We start from the raw sequence: 14152 nt of genomic DNA on the forward strand, positions 1-14152 counted from the left end.
TACACAGTCTGAAATGAGTTTTGGGGTCGAACCCAGGTGGGACGAGAGAGCCATCGAATGAACGAAGGGATGGATGGACGGGCAGACAGACAGACCGATGGATGGACCACGAACGAAAAGACTTGTATTGGTAGACAATATGAACGGCTCATTGCTTCGAGACTCAAGGAGCACAGCTCAGCCTAATTGTAATTTACTATCGAGAGCCTGCTTGCTTGATGCTGCTGCTCCTGTCGGTGTTGTTGTTGTTCCTACTGCCTGTGTCGTCCTGAGTTTCCTGGTCACCACGATGGGAGCGGATGCAAAGGAAGACTTTCCCGCCCAAAGGGTTCTTCCCTTCTCCTTCATTGGCTTCTCGTTGTCGTTGAAGAGCCAAATGTAAGACTTCTTCTTCTGAAGTTGCCGTTCTACTGGGTAATACGAGCAAGCAAAGCCCGACCGAATCTATTCAAGGCAGCTCAGCTTCGACCGACGCGTTGATACGCTGTTGACGCTGCTCATGCACTTCGCCCCGATCCCTCTCGGACCATAGCTACAGCCCGAGATGAAGCGGTCAAAGTATAAGCACGAGTATCCTCAATGTTTTTGATTTATCAGAGATCCGAGAGGCTGTGACGTGAATAAATAAAGTTTCGATTTCTTCGTCGTATTTTGATCGAATATGAAACATGTGTACAAATTGCTCCAGATCTCTCGACAAGCCTTCGATTATTATTTACAATATCGTACTCGGTACTTCTGAGAGATGGGATCGAAGGGCCGGAGGCCGAGCTGATCGGAGCCGCTCAGTAGCCGCTTTCCAGCGGAGTCGGCAGTGCCGTGTTGCTCGAGGAAAAGTCCAGATTTGAACGAGCAGAAAAGATACAGACACGGGAGGGGGTCTCAGCCTTTGCAGAAAGGAGAAGCCGAATTCGTTTCCAGGTATTGCATGCCGTCTCCAGTCCTCGAATCGATATCGTAAGCGATCCGACTGTAGTTACCGATTGCGAGCAGACAGGTCCCGTTCTTATAGCCGCCGATGCCGTTCGCGCAAGAGTGGGAGCCGAACTTGCATGTCGCTCCGGTCATCTGATTTCGCACTGCCTCCACGTAGTATTCGTGGACTCTCATATGAGCGCATACGAGATCTGAGAATGAAGAGGAGAGATGCCAATCAAATCCGCGTCCATTCAAACATTTACGGGAGTAAGCAATATTTGAAGACGAATCGACACATCCTTACCGACTTCCCAGCATCCAGGCTGGTACGATCCACCGTTGAGATAGAAGTCGATGTGGCCGATCGGACGCACCACTCCTAACTTTCCGGTGAGAATGGAGTCTCCCGCCGACGTATGCAGAGCGTCCACGAGGTTGGCGTCGCTCTCGTTCAGACCTACGTTATAAGCTTCGAAGAGCGGGGAAGCAGCATCCAGAGCTGGAAGAGAACGAAAGATGCAGTCCCACCTTTTTCGTTTGGCAGTGATGCGATGCTTTCGAGATGCATTTGAGTCATATGCGCAATCGTTCTCGAACTCGATCAAATACCCGAGATCCTTCGCACAGGCGCTACGAAACTCACCAGTGATTTGCTTAATCCGCATTCCTCCCGAGATTTTTTTGAAGTACTCGGCGAAGAAGTGGCCGCATTGCGCACCGAGGGAATGACCCACGTAGTGAATCGTCGCAGGCTTCAGCGCATATGTGGACATCAATTGATAGAGGAGAACAGCGATTTGACGACCCACCAACTCGGTGTTCACCACGGCTAATGGATAGAAGAAATCGTAGGGTCCAGCACCGTTCAGCCAGTCGACCAAAATCACGTTGTACTGCCGCTGTCAACGACAAAAAAAACGGAGATTATAACGCTGGTTCAGCGAACCTTGCGGAGCCTTTCTCGAACAAGCTCCTTGAGACATCCAATCTCTCTCTTAACAGATCTCCATATGGGTTAGAGAATTTCCTCATTCGGCTGGAATGTAGAAGCTCTCACTCACTTGTTTGATTACAATGTTTTTCAAATCTACCATCCAATCAGAATTCGCATCGGCTGCGAAACCGTGATTCACGATGAGAAGTTCTCGGTTTTTGTCGGCGAAAATTGTTTTGTTCAGGCTGCTCACGTCAGTGTAGTTCAGCATGATGACAGTTGAGTTATCGTACCTTTGATTCCAGAAAGAAATCTGCTTAGCTTCCAGGGAAGGAGGCTCCTCAGAAGACCAATGTCCTCTTGCAGCCGATACGAATAAAACTCTCAGATCCCCGCCTGTCTCACCATGGGTAGAGCCGGAACTTCGTATTTATCTCTTCCGGGGTCTCTGGCAGCAAATGCACATAGTGGAATGTGCCGTTACAGGCATCGAAGCAGCCTAAACCTTTGAAGCACTCGGTACACTTGAACGGATGTGGTATCCTATTGGTGATGACGTCTTCTACGCCTTTCCATATGTGCCATAGGTAGTCCCAGACTCCAGCGACCCTCTGGAGACGATTCAAATCCATGGGGTGGCGATTCGGAGACGGGATGACAGGATGGAAGCCGTTCGTTGACTTCGGAATTCCTCGCGAACACTGAGCGAGGAAACACAACATCACGGAGAAATAGGCCGACTTCATTTCCAATGTCTCTGACTCTCACGAAACTGGATATCTCAGGAGGATAATGAACGGCGTTACTATCCTGTCTTTCGATTCACGATGAGCAGCGGCGCTTGTAACTACTCGAACTGCCTAAGCTTGCGGAGGAAGAGAATAGGCACTCGAAGCTCCGGCAGCAAGGGCTTATAATTGTTTCCTCTCCTCGGCGGAGAGAAAGCGGTCGGAAAGACTGCTGAGGGATAACGTCGTCACAGGTGGAGCTGGATCGAAAACGTATCCGGAGGTTTCAGTCAAAACAATTATGATCAGTCACTGCTTTTGCGCTCGAATCCACCGAAAGCGACATAGTTGACTTTGCGAAATCATCGCTAATCTGGGGGCTTAGAAACTGTCGATCGAACACTAAGCCCGCTTCCGCTGACCGGCGCGTGGCGCGATATGATTACGCGATTTAGGATGGAGGTTGCCAACAGACGCTGATCCATGTCCGTGAATTCCCGCTACGAAGGAAGCGACGTCACGATACGATTGAGCAACAACAATCGACTGATTCACTCCGTTGTGTGACACATGACATAGCGATGTCGTCGTGGGTAATTCCTCAAGGTCTTTTTCGTTCCGTCAGCCTTGTCGTTGACCATCCGTTGGCGCGCGATCCAGGAGCGTGCTTCCACGCTCTTACGGCGGTAGAGCATTTTAGATGTCTTGAGAGCGAGAGACCACCGGCAGTGAAGATTCCGTGAAGTCCCGGGCCGACTTCTTTTTTGACTTGAGGCTTCTCAGCAAAAACGAACGAACTGACTGGAGCGACAGTCAAGTCGAGTAAAATCCCTAATCTTCGTTGCGTTTCGGTTTCCATGCCATTACTAAGGAGTATCAATCTGTGATCACGTAACGCTACGCGCAGACGCCCTTTCTCGACGCCATCGCGCAAGAATATGAGATAGCCCCGGAATCTCCGCAGAAGTGACGCTCCACGAGCAATTATTGAATATGGGAACCACAAAGCGAAATAAGCACGTTCAATGCAAGCGTAGATCCTAGCCTTGAGCGAAGCAAGTACGTTTCTTGGAATTCCCCTCATACTCGTCGACTAGGATTTCCCGAAAGGGAATCATCCGACGCTCTCAGCGAGCAACTGGGGAGCCGACCGATCCGATGCGTTGCAACAGCAGAGACAGTCGTAGAACGATTGCACGATTCATGGTTGCTCTTCCTGTCGTCTTAGAGGCGAGGTGTCGTCGCAGCGGCACGTTGAGTTCCAGCGTACGAGGGCTGCATTACGAGAAGAAAATCACGGAACGAAGAGACAACGCCGAACACGACGCAGCGACAGGAACTAATTCTTTTGGATGGAAAACGTCGATCGTTCGGCTCAACGCACTTCTTGGGGGAATGTTTTAAGGAAATTGCCGCCGAGCGTAAGAGCAACATGGCTCTGATTCGCCTCACCACTGTATTAAGAACATCCATTGTCATCAATGCCGCGCGTATCCGAGCTGCGGAATTGGTTTTCTCTCCCGAGCGAGTTCATCCCAGCATTTTGAGTTTTGCGCTCCGCCTGTCCCGCTGCCTGTTCTCGTCCTCCCTCGAGCTCTCAACGCGTCAACGGAAACCAAGGTGACTGACGTCTGAAATTTTAGAGTCGCGATTTAAGTAAAGTGTTTTTAGCAGACTTAGACATCGTCGCCCGGTTCTGCTTGATTGACGATGTGAAGTGTCGGAGGCAGTGTCCGAGTACTATATCTTGCCCGGACAACACTTTGCCGTGTGTTGACGCCGAGCACTCGGATTGGAAAACCAATAGCGGTCCGACTGACCGTCTGAGTGACCGGTCGGTCGACTGGACACCGGAGAGCGGACTCGGCAGCGTGGGATCGTTATAATGAAACGCCTCTTCTCTTTGTTTAGAGCCTCACGCCCGCTACCTAGACTGGCGGGCGGGCAAACGGTCAGTCGGACGACCTCGTTTCCTTGTCGATTTTCAGTGCCAGTTGTGGTGATAGTAGCAGATGTGCTTCTGTTGGCGGTGAGAGATGCCACTCTCAAGTTAGCTTCGTCGGATAGCCGAGAAGGGAGTGAGACCGTGTTCCCTGCTGAGGATCCGGAGCAATCTGATTAAATTCCTTCCTCTGTCCCTCCAGCTCCTCAGGTGAGGAGGAACACCGGCAAACGACTGGTGCGGCAACGACGGTAACGACGGCGCCGAGGGAAAGTGCTCCATAGTGAGTACCGCTCGGTCTCCAACTACTCGAAAGAGTTTCGCTTTCAGAGTTCGCTCCTTACGCGCGTCCAAAGACTGCACGTCCCGCAACGTGCGGTGTCTGAGGAACGATCCAACTCCGTGTGACTTTCCCGGGAGCTCTCCCGATGGATTCTGAGCTTGACAATCAGAGCCGATGAATCTCTTCGTCATCTCAATAGCCACGGCGATCCTTCGCAGAGGAGCGCTGGTTCTGGAATTCCCGACCCTAGGCGGCTCATCAACGGGCCGAAACAAGGATTCGCGAATAAAAACCTCGCGGTGGAATCTGAAATGGGGAGGCGAACATTCGGGATGCACAGCAGGTCTGATCAAGTGAGTGAGTGAGTATATTAATTTTTCATATGGATGCCTTGACAAATTCGTTGACATCTGGACTACCCGCTGCGCTGCTCACTTTGCCCTTACGCGGTGCTGAATAGATTGCCGCCTACCAACCTGGTCGAGCGGCCGGCCATCCTGCCATTTGGCTCACTCACTCACTCACTCACTCGCTCGCTCGCTCGATGGCTAGCTCTACAAGGTTGTCTGTGCATCCGATTCGGGGGAAGTACGGAGCACTCGTCAGGGGTGCATAGAGATGAGCAATCTGTCTCCACGATGAACTGAATTCAATCTGATTCATCTTCGCAGACGGACCAACAAAAGTGCTTGGGTGACTGGTTCCAAATCCTCACCCCACTTCCAACTTCCTGAAGTCCGCACAGGCGTCGGCAGGCTACTGTATGAAGCTTCACAATTCGTCTGAGCAGGGAGTTTTTGTACATATGCTGTATTCCATGATCGCGACGCGGACATTCCCGACGTTGGATCGAGGAGCGTTCATTAAGCGGAAAAAGCGTCGATCGGGGATGAAATCGTCCACTTCCCAATGCTCGTCCCCGCGCGGATACCGTATCCTCATCGCGATATGTCCGGTACCTGAATCGTGATCTCTATGACCTTTATCGATCGGAGGGTGGAAATCCAGCGGAAATTCCGGATAATTTTCGAGATTCCAACCCGCGAGGCTTCGCCACGTACCTCGCTATTCGTAGCCTCGCGGAACCGATCCTCTCCATGAGCCTCTCTGACACCTCAGAGTCCGTTCACGGAATTTCTATGTGAATTCAATGCCAGGTCGACTGCGCGTCAGTTCTTCGGAGAGAAGAGCGAGAGTCTTCTGGATGGATCCGGTTTATCCATTCCGAATGCTTCCTAATCCCCGAGCCGGAGCCCGCTTGTTTTTCTCGACTCCCGGTGAAATCGACTAGAGAGAGGCACACGGTCAATTCCCATTATCTTAAGACATCATACCCAAGCGCTGACCATCGTATCGGCTCGGGACTCTCGATGCTCGGACTTCCTATTCGAGCGTAGCGACAGCGACAGATACATAGAAGATTCCATGAATGTCATCTCAGGAGATTCCTGTTACCAGGTAGATCGGATAGCTTGCTTATCTGACACACGCCTCCTCGTTGGCTTGTAAATCTAACCCGGTTGCTTTAATAACGTCACGTCCGGGTAATGTTCACTCGGCAGGGGTCAAAGGCTGGCCTACGACTTGAGACAGCAGTAGCGGCGGCGGCTTCACGAATAACAGGACACCGGGGGGCTGTTTGCATCGTGACGACATCTCCTTAGACACTTAGGTCAAGCGGGGCAGGTCCAAGAAACCCGCGCCCAGCGAGTGAGGGCACCCGAGAGTTTTCGCCGATCGGTGAGCCGCGCAGATAAAAGTTACTGGTCGGGCTCACACGCAGAGAGACAACGTTTATTCCAGCGAGGGAATCACTGTGTTTGATTTTGACTATCGACCGAACTCCGATTCCCGGATATTCTCCTTCGCTGAAAAGCTTTTCTCGCCCCCCGCCCAATATGTGCCCGAAATCGGTTCTTGATTAGATATTTGACAGCCATCGCCGTGCAGGGATCCGTCATGAATTATCGCAGGTGCGAATCGAAGGCGAATCCGACTCGCGAGCGGGCTCGGTGGAAACCGACGACTTCCGACGCTTCGGAATCCGGGATCGATTGGGAATGCATGGGGAGTCGGACGAGTTTAAGGTGAGAATCTCGAGTCTAATCGCCAAGAGAAAGTCCCGTTCGAAGCCGATTAGGCGGGTGTCGGAGCGTACCGGCCGCGCAGTTGTCGCGAACCGCTCGAGCTGTTTCCCGGAGAACAAGTTGTGCATTAATTGGGAGGCGATGCTCCCTCATCGCGTTTGACTTTTCTCTGGCCGACTCGCTTGCTCGCTGGCGGGCAGGACGACCAGACGCCCGCCCGGCTGCTTGGAGCTGCGCTGGCTCAGGTGGAAGCGGCAGATCATTAGCTCTCTCTAATGACACTGACGAAGACGACGACGACGAGAAAGAGCAGAATCGGAGAATTCGGCACTTCACGGCACAATTGTCTGTGAGAACAGCGATCGGTGAACAATTCTCCGGAGAGGGAAAAAATCCCAACGAATAAGGGCAATAGCAAAAGGAATGTGCTACTTGTGTTTTTCTCTCGGCGGCGAAACTGACATGGGATAGCGAGTACAAGCGAGAGAAAACTCCCTACTTTTACCATTTCGGAAGGAGGAGAAAGAAGAAGGAGAAGAGGGAAAAAGGGAGTGTCCTCTCCTTGAAGAGTAGAGTTGGCGTACCGGAGAGTGCCTGAGTGGTTGGTGGAACTGTTCCGAATGGTTTCCACGAATCGACCATTTTCACGAGACACACCTCATTCTGTTCATCTGTCTCCGCGCCATGAATTTAGTTGACGTAGCAAATTCACTCGTGCTTGTTCAAGAGACAACTTGTCTTGCAGCTACACGCTCTTACACGGTCCCTTCCTTCCTTCCTTCCTCCCTCCTTCCTTGCTCTCATATACACATTCCCTCGCTTTGAGACAATCTCCACTGACGATCTTCGGAGGAGACTCAGGCGCTACCCTCTCGAGCAGTGCCTGCTGCATCATCGATGAGCGTGACACAAACGTCGCACGTTGTCGCGTGACGAGGACATATTTCAATTCGCGCACCTGCTCTGTCCACCCCCGCGTCTTGTTCCAGGGTTGGCCGTGAGATATTGCGGCAGGGATTAGGAGCGAGCGCTGGCCGTGTGCTCGTTGGGCATCTTGCTCGGCAACATGAAATATTTCGATATTATTATACCTCTCCCGAGAACACTAAATTGGGGTTAACTTGGCCGCTTTGAGCCCCACCATAAATTATCTGCAATCCCACCTTGGCTCTCTCGGAAGGCCAACGAGAGGACAAAACTATTTTATATGAAGGCTATCGAAAACGATCGGACGAGGGGACGGACGATGGCGACAACTCGGCGCAGATTCGGACCAGATCGACATATATGGCCACCGATCCGCAGATATGCTTTCTTTTATGGACGTATCGAATTCGTCCCATGAGAGACCGCAAGGATTCAACGAAATCTCGGCTCGGGCAACAAAAATCCCCATGACTTCGCTCCGTCCATTGGCCCAGGGGGGTAGGCTGACCAGCGCTAATTTGCTGTCCCGCAAAAGCCCAAGAGCCGATCCGTAGATTCTCTGTCCAGGGGACTTCCACTCGACGACCCGGAGCCAAGGCTTGTCCAAGCGATCTTACGCGCGTTTTGAATATTTGACAAACTTCCGAGACTTTCCGGTGCTCCCTGCGTTCGATGACGCAGCCGTGGGGGACTTGCGAACCTACGAAGGTTCCAGATCCCCTTGTGCGAATCGGAGCGAGTCCAATAATTCACATCGAAACAATTAGATACTCGATCGTGAGGCAAATCCAGAGCTCTACGATCGTTCGGCAAAGCGTCGCAATGGCACAGAACGAATGCGACGGATACGAGTATCGGTATTTACATTATCATTAGACGGATTCGGAATGTTAGCGTTCGGGCAACAACTATTAAAAGTCTACTGGAACGAAAAAAAACTCGCAATCCAGATACGCAGAGAATCCTCCGGGAGATTCGGCGCAAGGTGCATGGGCTTGCCTTCGACTCCTTTTGTTCTCCTCAATTTCCCCGGGAGGTGGGTGGCTGACTGACTAAATCGGGTCTCGGAAAATCGTTTGACTATCGGTTTTAGTGGTTGTCATGATCACGATAGGCCTGGGCGCCGCATAGGCTAGAACGCAGCGAGCGTCTCTTCTCCCTTGCGGAAACGGCCGCAATCGATGTCCAAAAAACTACTCTAACTCTACAGAGAGCAGAGCCACGAGACCGCGAACACCGCGACCGAGTCAGTGGCTGTGCGGATCCCGATGCCCTATGATATTTCAGCGACTTATCTGAAATTGCATCCGGAATGGTCGGTGCTTCCCCTCCGAGATCCTTCCCGAGGACGATTAAGCGAATTTATGGCTCTTCTTGCATTAAGTTTAAAATGCTGCTCCTCCTGCTGCTAACGCCGCTCCTCTGTTGTGAGTGCCGACGCGGTAAACGAATACCTCCTCTCCGCTTGTTGGAATTGCCAGCAACAAAAACTTTTTTTTATCGAATAACGCCCCTCCAATGTATTAATTCGTTAGAATAATTTTTCGAGTTGTCTCTTCCACCGGCGATCGGATCCGAAAATGATCTGTTTCTGGATCTCCCTCTCTGGAGTCCTAATCTGTTCGAACACTTGCATAATTCACGACGATACGCTCCTCCCGCTCGAGAGTCAAGTATTTTCGAGAGCAGCAATTTTCTCATTGTAGGCGATCTCGGTTGAAAGTTGGAACCCACGGCAAGCGTTCTATCCGCCGCTGAAGTTCCATCTAATGCACTAAACGTGTTACGCGAGATTTTTGTCTAAAATTCTCATCGCGTGGGCGTCGAGTTGGCGGTGCAGTTTTCTCGCGTGAAGGAATACTTGATCAAACGAGAGACCTCGTCGCGACTCGAAGTGATAGAGCTACCAAACTCCAATGCGATCAGTCCGCGGGGACCGGATCGTTGCCAGCGCTGCCGGTGCTCCGCGTCGGTCCACCTGCACCTTCTCTTAACCCGTCGCTGATAATGAAAATCCTCAATCGGGTTGTCTCTCGGAGCTCTATCCGACCCCTTCGGTCCTCTTGAGACAATATTGCACTCGACTCGTTAGACTTTGTTCGCCAAGGCTTGCGTTGATGATGATGATAATAATAATAATGGGCTCGAACGCCAATACTAAACAAACATCGCAAAAAAATGCCTCGGCGATATCGATGAATCGTCATGATTATTGTATCCTCGTAGCGAGCGAGATCGAGTTCAATTGTGTTACTCACGACCGACGTCGGGAATCGTGGACTAGGTTTCCCTCATTATGAATGGCCAATGGTTTCAAGGAAGTCTCCAACAGCGCCCTTCGTAGGGAGTAAAGGGTTTTATAGGCGAGCGTCAGGGCTACCGGCCGGTCAAGCAGACAATAAGCGAGGAATACTTCGTCGAACGGTCCACTAGTGGACGGATCGCTGGATGAATGTTCCATGGCTGCACGGTAGAGCATGGTTTCTGTCTTTATTGCCGCCTTTACGAGACGCAGAAGAAGCGCCGCAGGAGCAAGGAATTTTCCTCCACTTTTATGGCTAATTCCCAGCTTGTTCCCAGACGTAGTCGATGTCCCACCTGTCCGCTCGGTAAGTCGACGCGTCGGCCATTGCTTCCCTGACTCCGCTCGTTTCGACGTCCCGTCTGCCCGCCCTCACCGTCTACCCGATCGCCGGATTAGACTTTATGTCCCATCGACACCGATTCACCGACTTGACTCGTTTTAGCGACAACATAAACGCCGGCCCTCCGCATGAGCAGTGAGGCCTCTGTGGGCAGAACCCTCAAAGGGGAAAACCGAAGTTCTCACCTAAACCGGAGAACAGAGCTTGTCGATGGATCCCTTATCTTTTCCGATCTCGTCTATTCATTCTCGAGATGTTCTCGTTGTTGGTAGGGGATCAGGCCAGTCGAAAGTCACCGTCCCGACCCATGTGTTTGCACTGACTTCTGAAGTCGGGACGCTGCTCAGCAGCGGCGGCGCGGCCGCTGACGTCGCGCCGCAGTCTCGGAGCTGATCACGCATTCGTTCGTCGAGTTCAGGTGACGGTGAGTTCTTGTTCGAAGTGTAGATTCAATTTAAAGTTTTTCTTAATTATCGCTGCCGGCACTCGGCACGCAGGAGAATGAAGATTTCTTAATACGGTTTTTGGGGTTTCCTCGTTCCCATTCTCTTTTTCTCCCAACCTCTCGATGTGGAGGCAAAGTTTCGTCTGAATTGAATTTATGCACTCCTGACTTCAAGAAAAAGGAAGGAGGAGGCGGATCTCCTTTGCGATCGAACGAACGAAGGGACGACTGGACTAGTATTGTACCGGCTCTCCGGCTGTTTCCTTCAGACGAGCCGCTCGGAAGAGCCACAAAAAGTAGATTAATTGCCGCTGAACAATTTGCACTCTAATGAACAGAACGAAGACGGAGAGAGGAGACACCCAACGGAAAACACCGCGCACAGTATCTCCCGAGAATCCGGAGCTTCGGAACTCATGACAATCAAAACCGGTGACAGTTGCCCGAGAATAGCAATCGTTTCCTTCTCAGAGCTTCCCTTCGAAAATTCACCGGACGTTGCTGCAGGTCTCGGAATCCGAGATCCAAGAGTGAGGAGACCAGTATTCGAAATATCAGAATTTTTTCTGGATGTGATCCAGCAATAATATTTGAAAAAACGGAGTCACTTGAGGGAACGTGACCGTATCTGTGACCCGACGTCGAATGTCGGACGTGCTTGTTCGAACATTCTAGACTCTGGAATAGCTTAGACCAAGGCTGATCGAGTCGAGGGAATTCCTGCGATAGGAGAAAAGGCAAGACTGTTGGGGGAGCCTTCGGAAGGATGTTGATCAGGTCTCGGTCCAGTGGTCGGCTCGCAATACGGCTTTGATTCCTCAACACAAATAACTAGCGTCTTGGTCGATCCGAATCTGCGGGGCAGGGGCACCGAGTTCCACTCGGGTAATTTTAATTTCCTGAGCCGTTCATTCGGCGTCCTGCCAACTCCTTGGAGGTTAGCGTTGTGTTTCAGGGACTTTGATCACGACAACAGGGTTGGCGTTCTCGGCCAACAAAAACTTTCTCCTAGACACTCTCGGGAAAGCTTGTCAGCGGTGATTGTATGATTGGGCGATCGGGAGAGTGGGGAGTCGTCGTATGACAGAGAGAAATAGGACATCGATGAGTCCTGAATTATTCGATCGAGATGGTGGAAATTCGGAATAGTCTCCCACATACATATCTCACATAGATCCCGGAAGCAAGATCTTCTGTTCGCGCCGAATTCCTGGGTAGTGCAGCTGTGGTTTTCGCCGGCGACCCGAAACAGGAGGCATTCGCTGGGAGCCCACCTATGTGCGGTGTGGGCTCAGTTCTCGGTGTTCAGTTCTTTCATTAGACCTTAAATAGGCCTGATACACGAGGGCCAATCAGGAAGGCCGTCACCATTTCCCAACACGGTTTCCCCGCTCGGACATCGAGCAAAAGAGCGGCCGACAGGGGAGTACAGATGCTACAGATGTACATCGAGTACAGGCTCGCCTTCAGCGACGTTCTTTGCTTCTTGCTGATGCTCAGTCTTCTCACGTCGTAGGCATTAGACACAGACGTGCCATCTGCGGCAGGAGGCCTGCTGTAGGAACCTGCAAGCGAGTCCTGCTAGATAGCAGGATTCTTTCTAGGTAGTAATCGAGATTATTCACCTGATTGACCAAATAAACGAGCGACTGACCGACCGACCGTCTGGCCGACGTATCTGCAAGCAACTTCACTTCGGCGCCTATGGCGGACCATGCAATCGCCTTTCTTGAAGCTCCTACGCGTACCTCGACACTTGGTGCAGTTGAGCTTCGCGTGCTCCTGAGCTCCTCATCGCGAGTCATATAATCGCCGCGCCTCGTCATGAAGACAGAATTTCGCTAAGAAACCCGGACCATCTGATCCGAGGGCCGGAGAGCTTCAGACGAGTCAGTTCAATCGGGCAGAGAAGAGAGATCAGTGAGAGGCTGCGACGGCACCGCAACGAAGAAACTCGCGTTTGATTCCTTCTCTCCGAATCCGAGGAGCTGCTCCGCCGCAGAGTAATCGAGGTGTTCTTCTTTTTCGCACGGTTTTACCACCGCGGAGCTACTTGCTCCACCGATCCCCCCCATGCACTCGCTAGTCGACCGACGAAACACCCTTTGGTTCCTTTTCCTCCCGTTTCTCTTTTCCCCGTCCCCCTTTCCTCGGCTTTTAGTTCTCCCAAGAGATGCACCTACTCCTCATGCCCCTCCTCCCCGTTCCTGAGAGTGCTATACGCCGCGGGTGCAGCACACTTCCACACTCTTTATGTTCTCCACCAATTAGTTAATTTTCGGATGATCTCCCCCCACCGAACCAATCGAATACGACCAGGTTGGCCGACCACCGCTGCCGCTCACACATCCTAGGAAGGCCGAGCTGCGTGACTCGAATCTCAACCCGTGCCCACTTGCTAGTCGTGTTCGGTAGCCTGCCCGTTCGGAAAGCTGACATGATGATCTTGATGATGATGGCGGCTGTGGTGGTGATGATGATGGTGATGTTCTGTAGCGTCGGAAGGGGCGGCCTCAGACAGGCTGCAAGGGCAGCCGTACTACAGTCGCCGCCGTTCCGGCTCCTTCCACTACTATTCGCCTACACACATAAAGTCTACTAATCTGATTTGTACTTATTAAATAGTGGCCTGGCTTCTTCATTAACATAGCCACCACGACGCTGGAGTTTGCTCGTTCGCGGTCCGCGAGTTTGCCCGCTCGCTGCTTCCTTCGTCGAAATGCGCTTGGTCGTGTGCGCACGAAAAACGAACCAGTGTAGAAATCGAATTGGCTTTTTCGTCGCCTTCAATCGTCACGGACGTCGACTCGACCTCCGCTCCACTTCTTACACACTGAGCTTACAGATGGGAGCTACAAGGGGAAGGGCATGGGGAGAGTGGGGGTAAGGTGGGGTTTCGGGGAGACACGTCCGATGCCGTTTCTCCGGGCTGTGACCGAGTCTGTTCACGAGTCGGTTCGTTCGTCCATTCGTTCGTCTATCTGTCTCTGTGTCGAATCCTTAATCACGAGAACGTAGACGAGTTTGTGGAACTCTGCCTGGACTACTCCTTGGAGAGCGCTGACGTCGCTCCCGTCGCTTGATTGCTGCTGCTGCTCTCACTCCTACCGTTGTCGTGGCCGTCGTTGATGGTGCCACCGAAGCTTCACCATTTCAGCGGACTCCGTATCTCCTCTTCCAATCAGTGAGCGACCGCCCGCTCGCCCGCGTATCGATGAGCCACCTTTTCCATCGTTATACGCA

At 51.9% G+C, this 14152-nt stretch overlaps 1 protein-coding gene across 1 annotated transcript; it reads right to left on the bottom strand.

Moving 5' to 3' along the window:
* Nucleotides 1–703: 703 nt before the first annotated feature.
* LOC100908512 (phospholipase A1) lies at nt 704–2739 on the bottom strand. The gene is made up of 5 exons (XM_003744112.2): nt 2258–2739; nt 1980–2145; nt 1562–1817; nt 1223–1417; nt 704–1127 (listed from the first exon to the last, which is right to left on the bottom strand). The coding sequence occupies exons 1-5, from the start codon at nt 2596–2598 to the stop codon at nt 883–885; spliced, it is 1203 nt and encodes a 400-aa protein (XP_003744160.1). The 5' UTR covers nt 2599–2739; the 3' UTR covers nt 704–882.
* Between the last annotated feature and the right edge of the window lie 11413 nt (nt 2740–14152).

This window comes from Galendromus occidentalis, unplaced genomic scaffold, assembly GCF_000255335.2.
Source record: "Galendromus occidentalis unplaced genomic scaffold, Mocc_1.1 scf7180000077460, whole genome shotgun sequence".
In the NCBI taxonomy this organism is placed as follows: Eukaryota; Metazoa; Arthropoda; class Arachnida; order Mesostigmata; family Phytoseiidae; genus Galendromus; species Galendromus occidentalis.

Bases quoted from the DNA above. Each gene is read 5' to 3' on its own strand.
- LOC100908512 (XM_003744112.2), bottom strand. From the start codon at position 2,598: ATGAAGTCGGCCTATTTCTCCGTGATGTTGTGTTTCCTCGCTCAGTGT. The intron at 1,818-1,979 runs GTGAGTGAGAGC...TGTCGTTGACAG, and splicing joins AAAACATTGTAATCAAACAA to CGGCAGTACAACGTGATTTT. The intron at 1,128-1,222 runs GTAAGGATGTGT...CTTCATTCTCAG, and splicing joins GCCTGGATGCTGGGAAGTCG to ATCTCGTATGCGCTCATATG.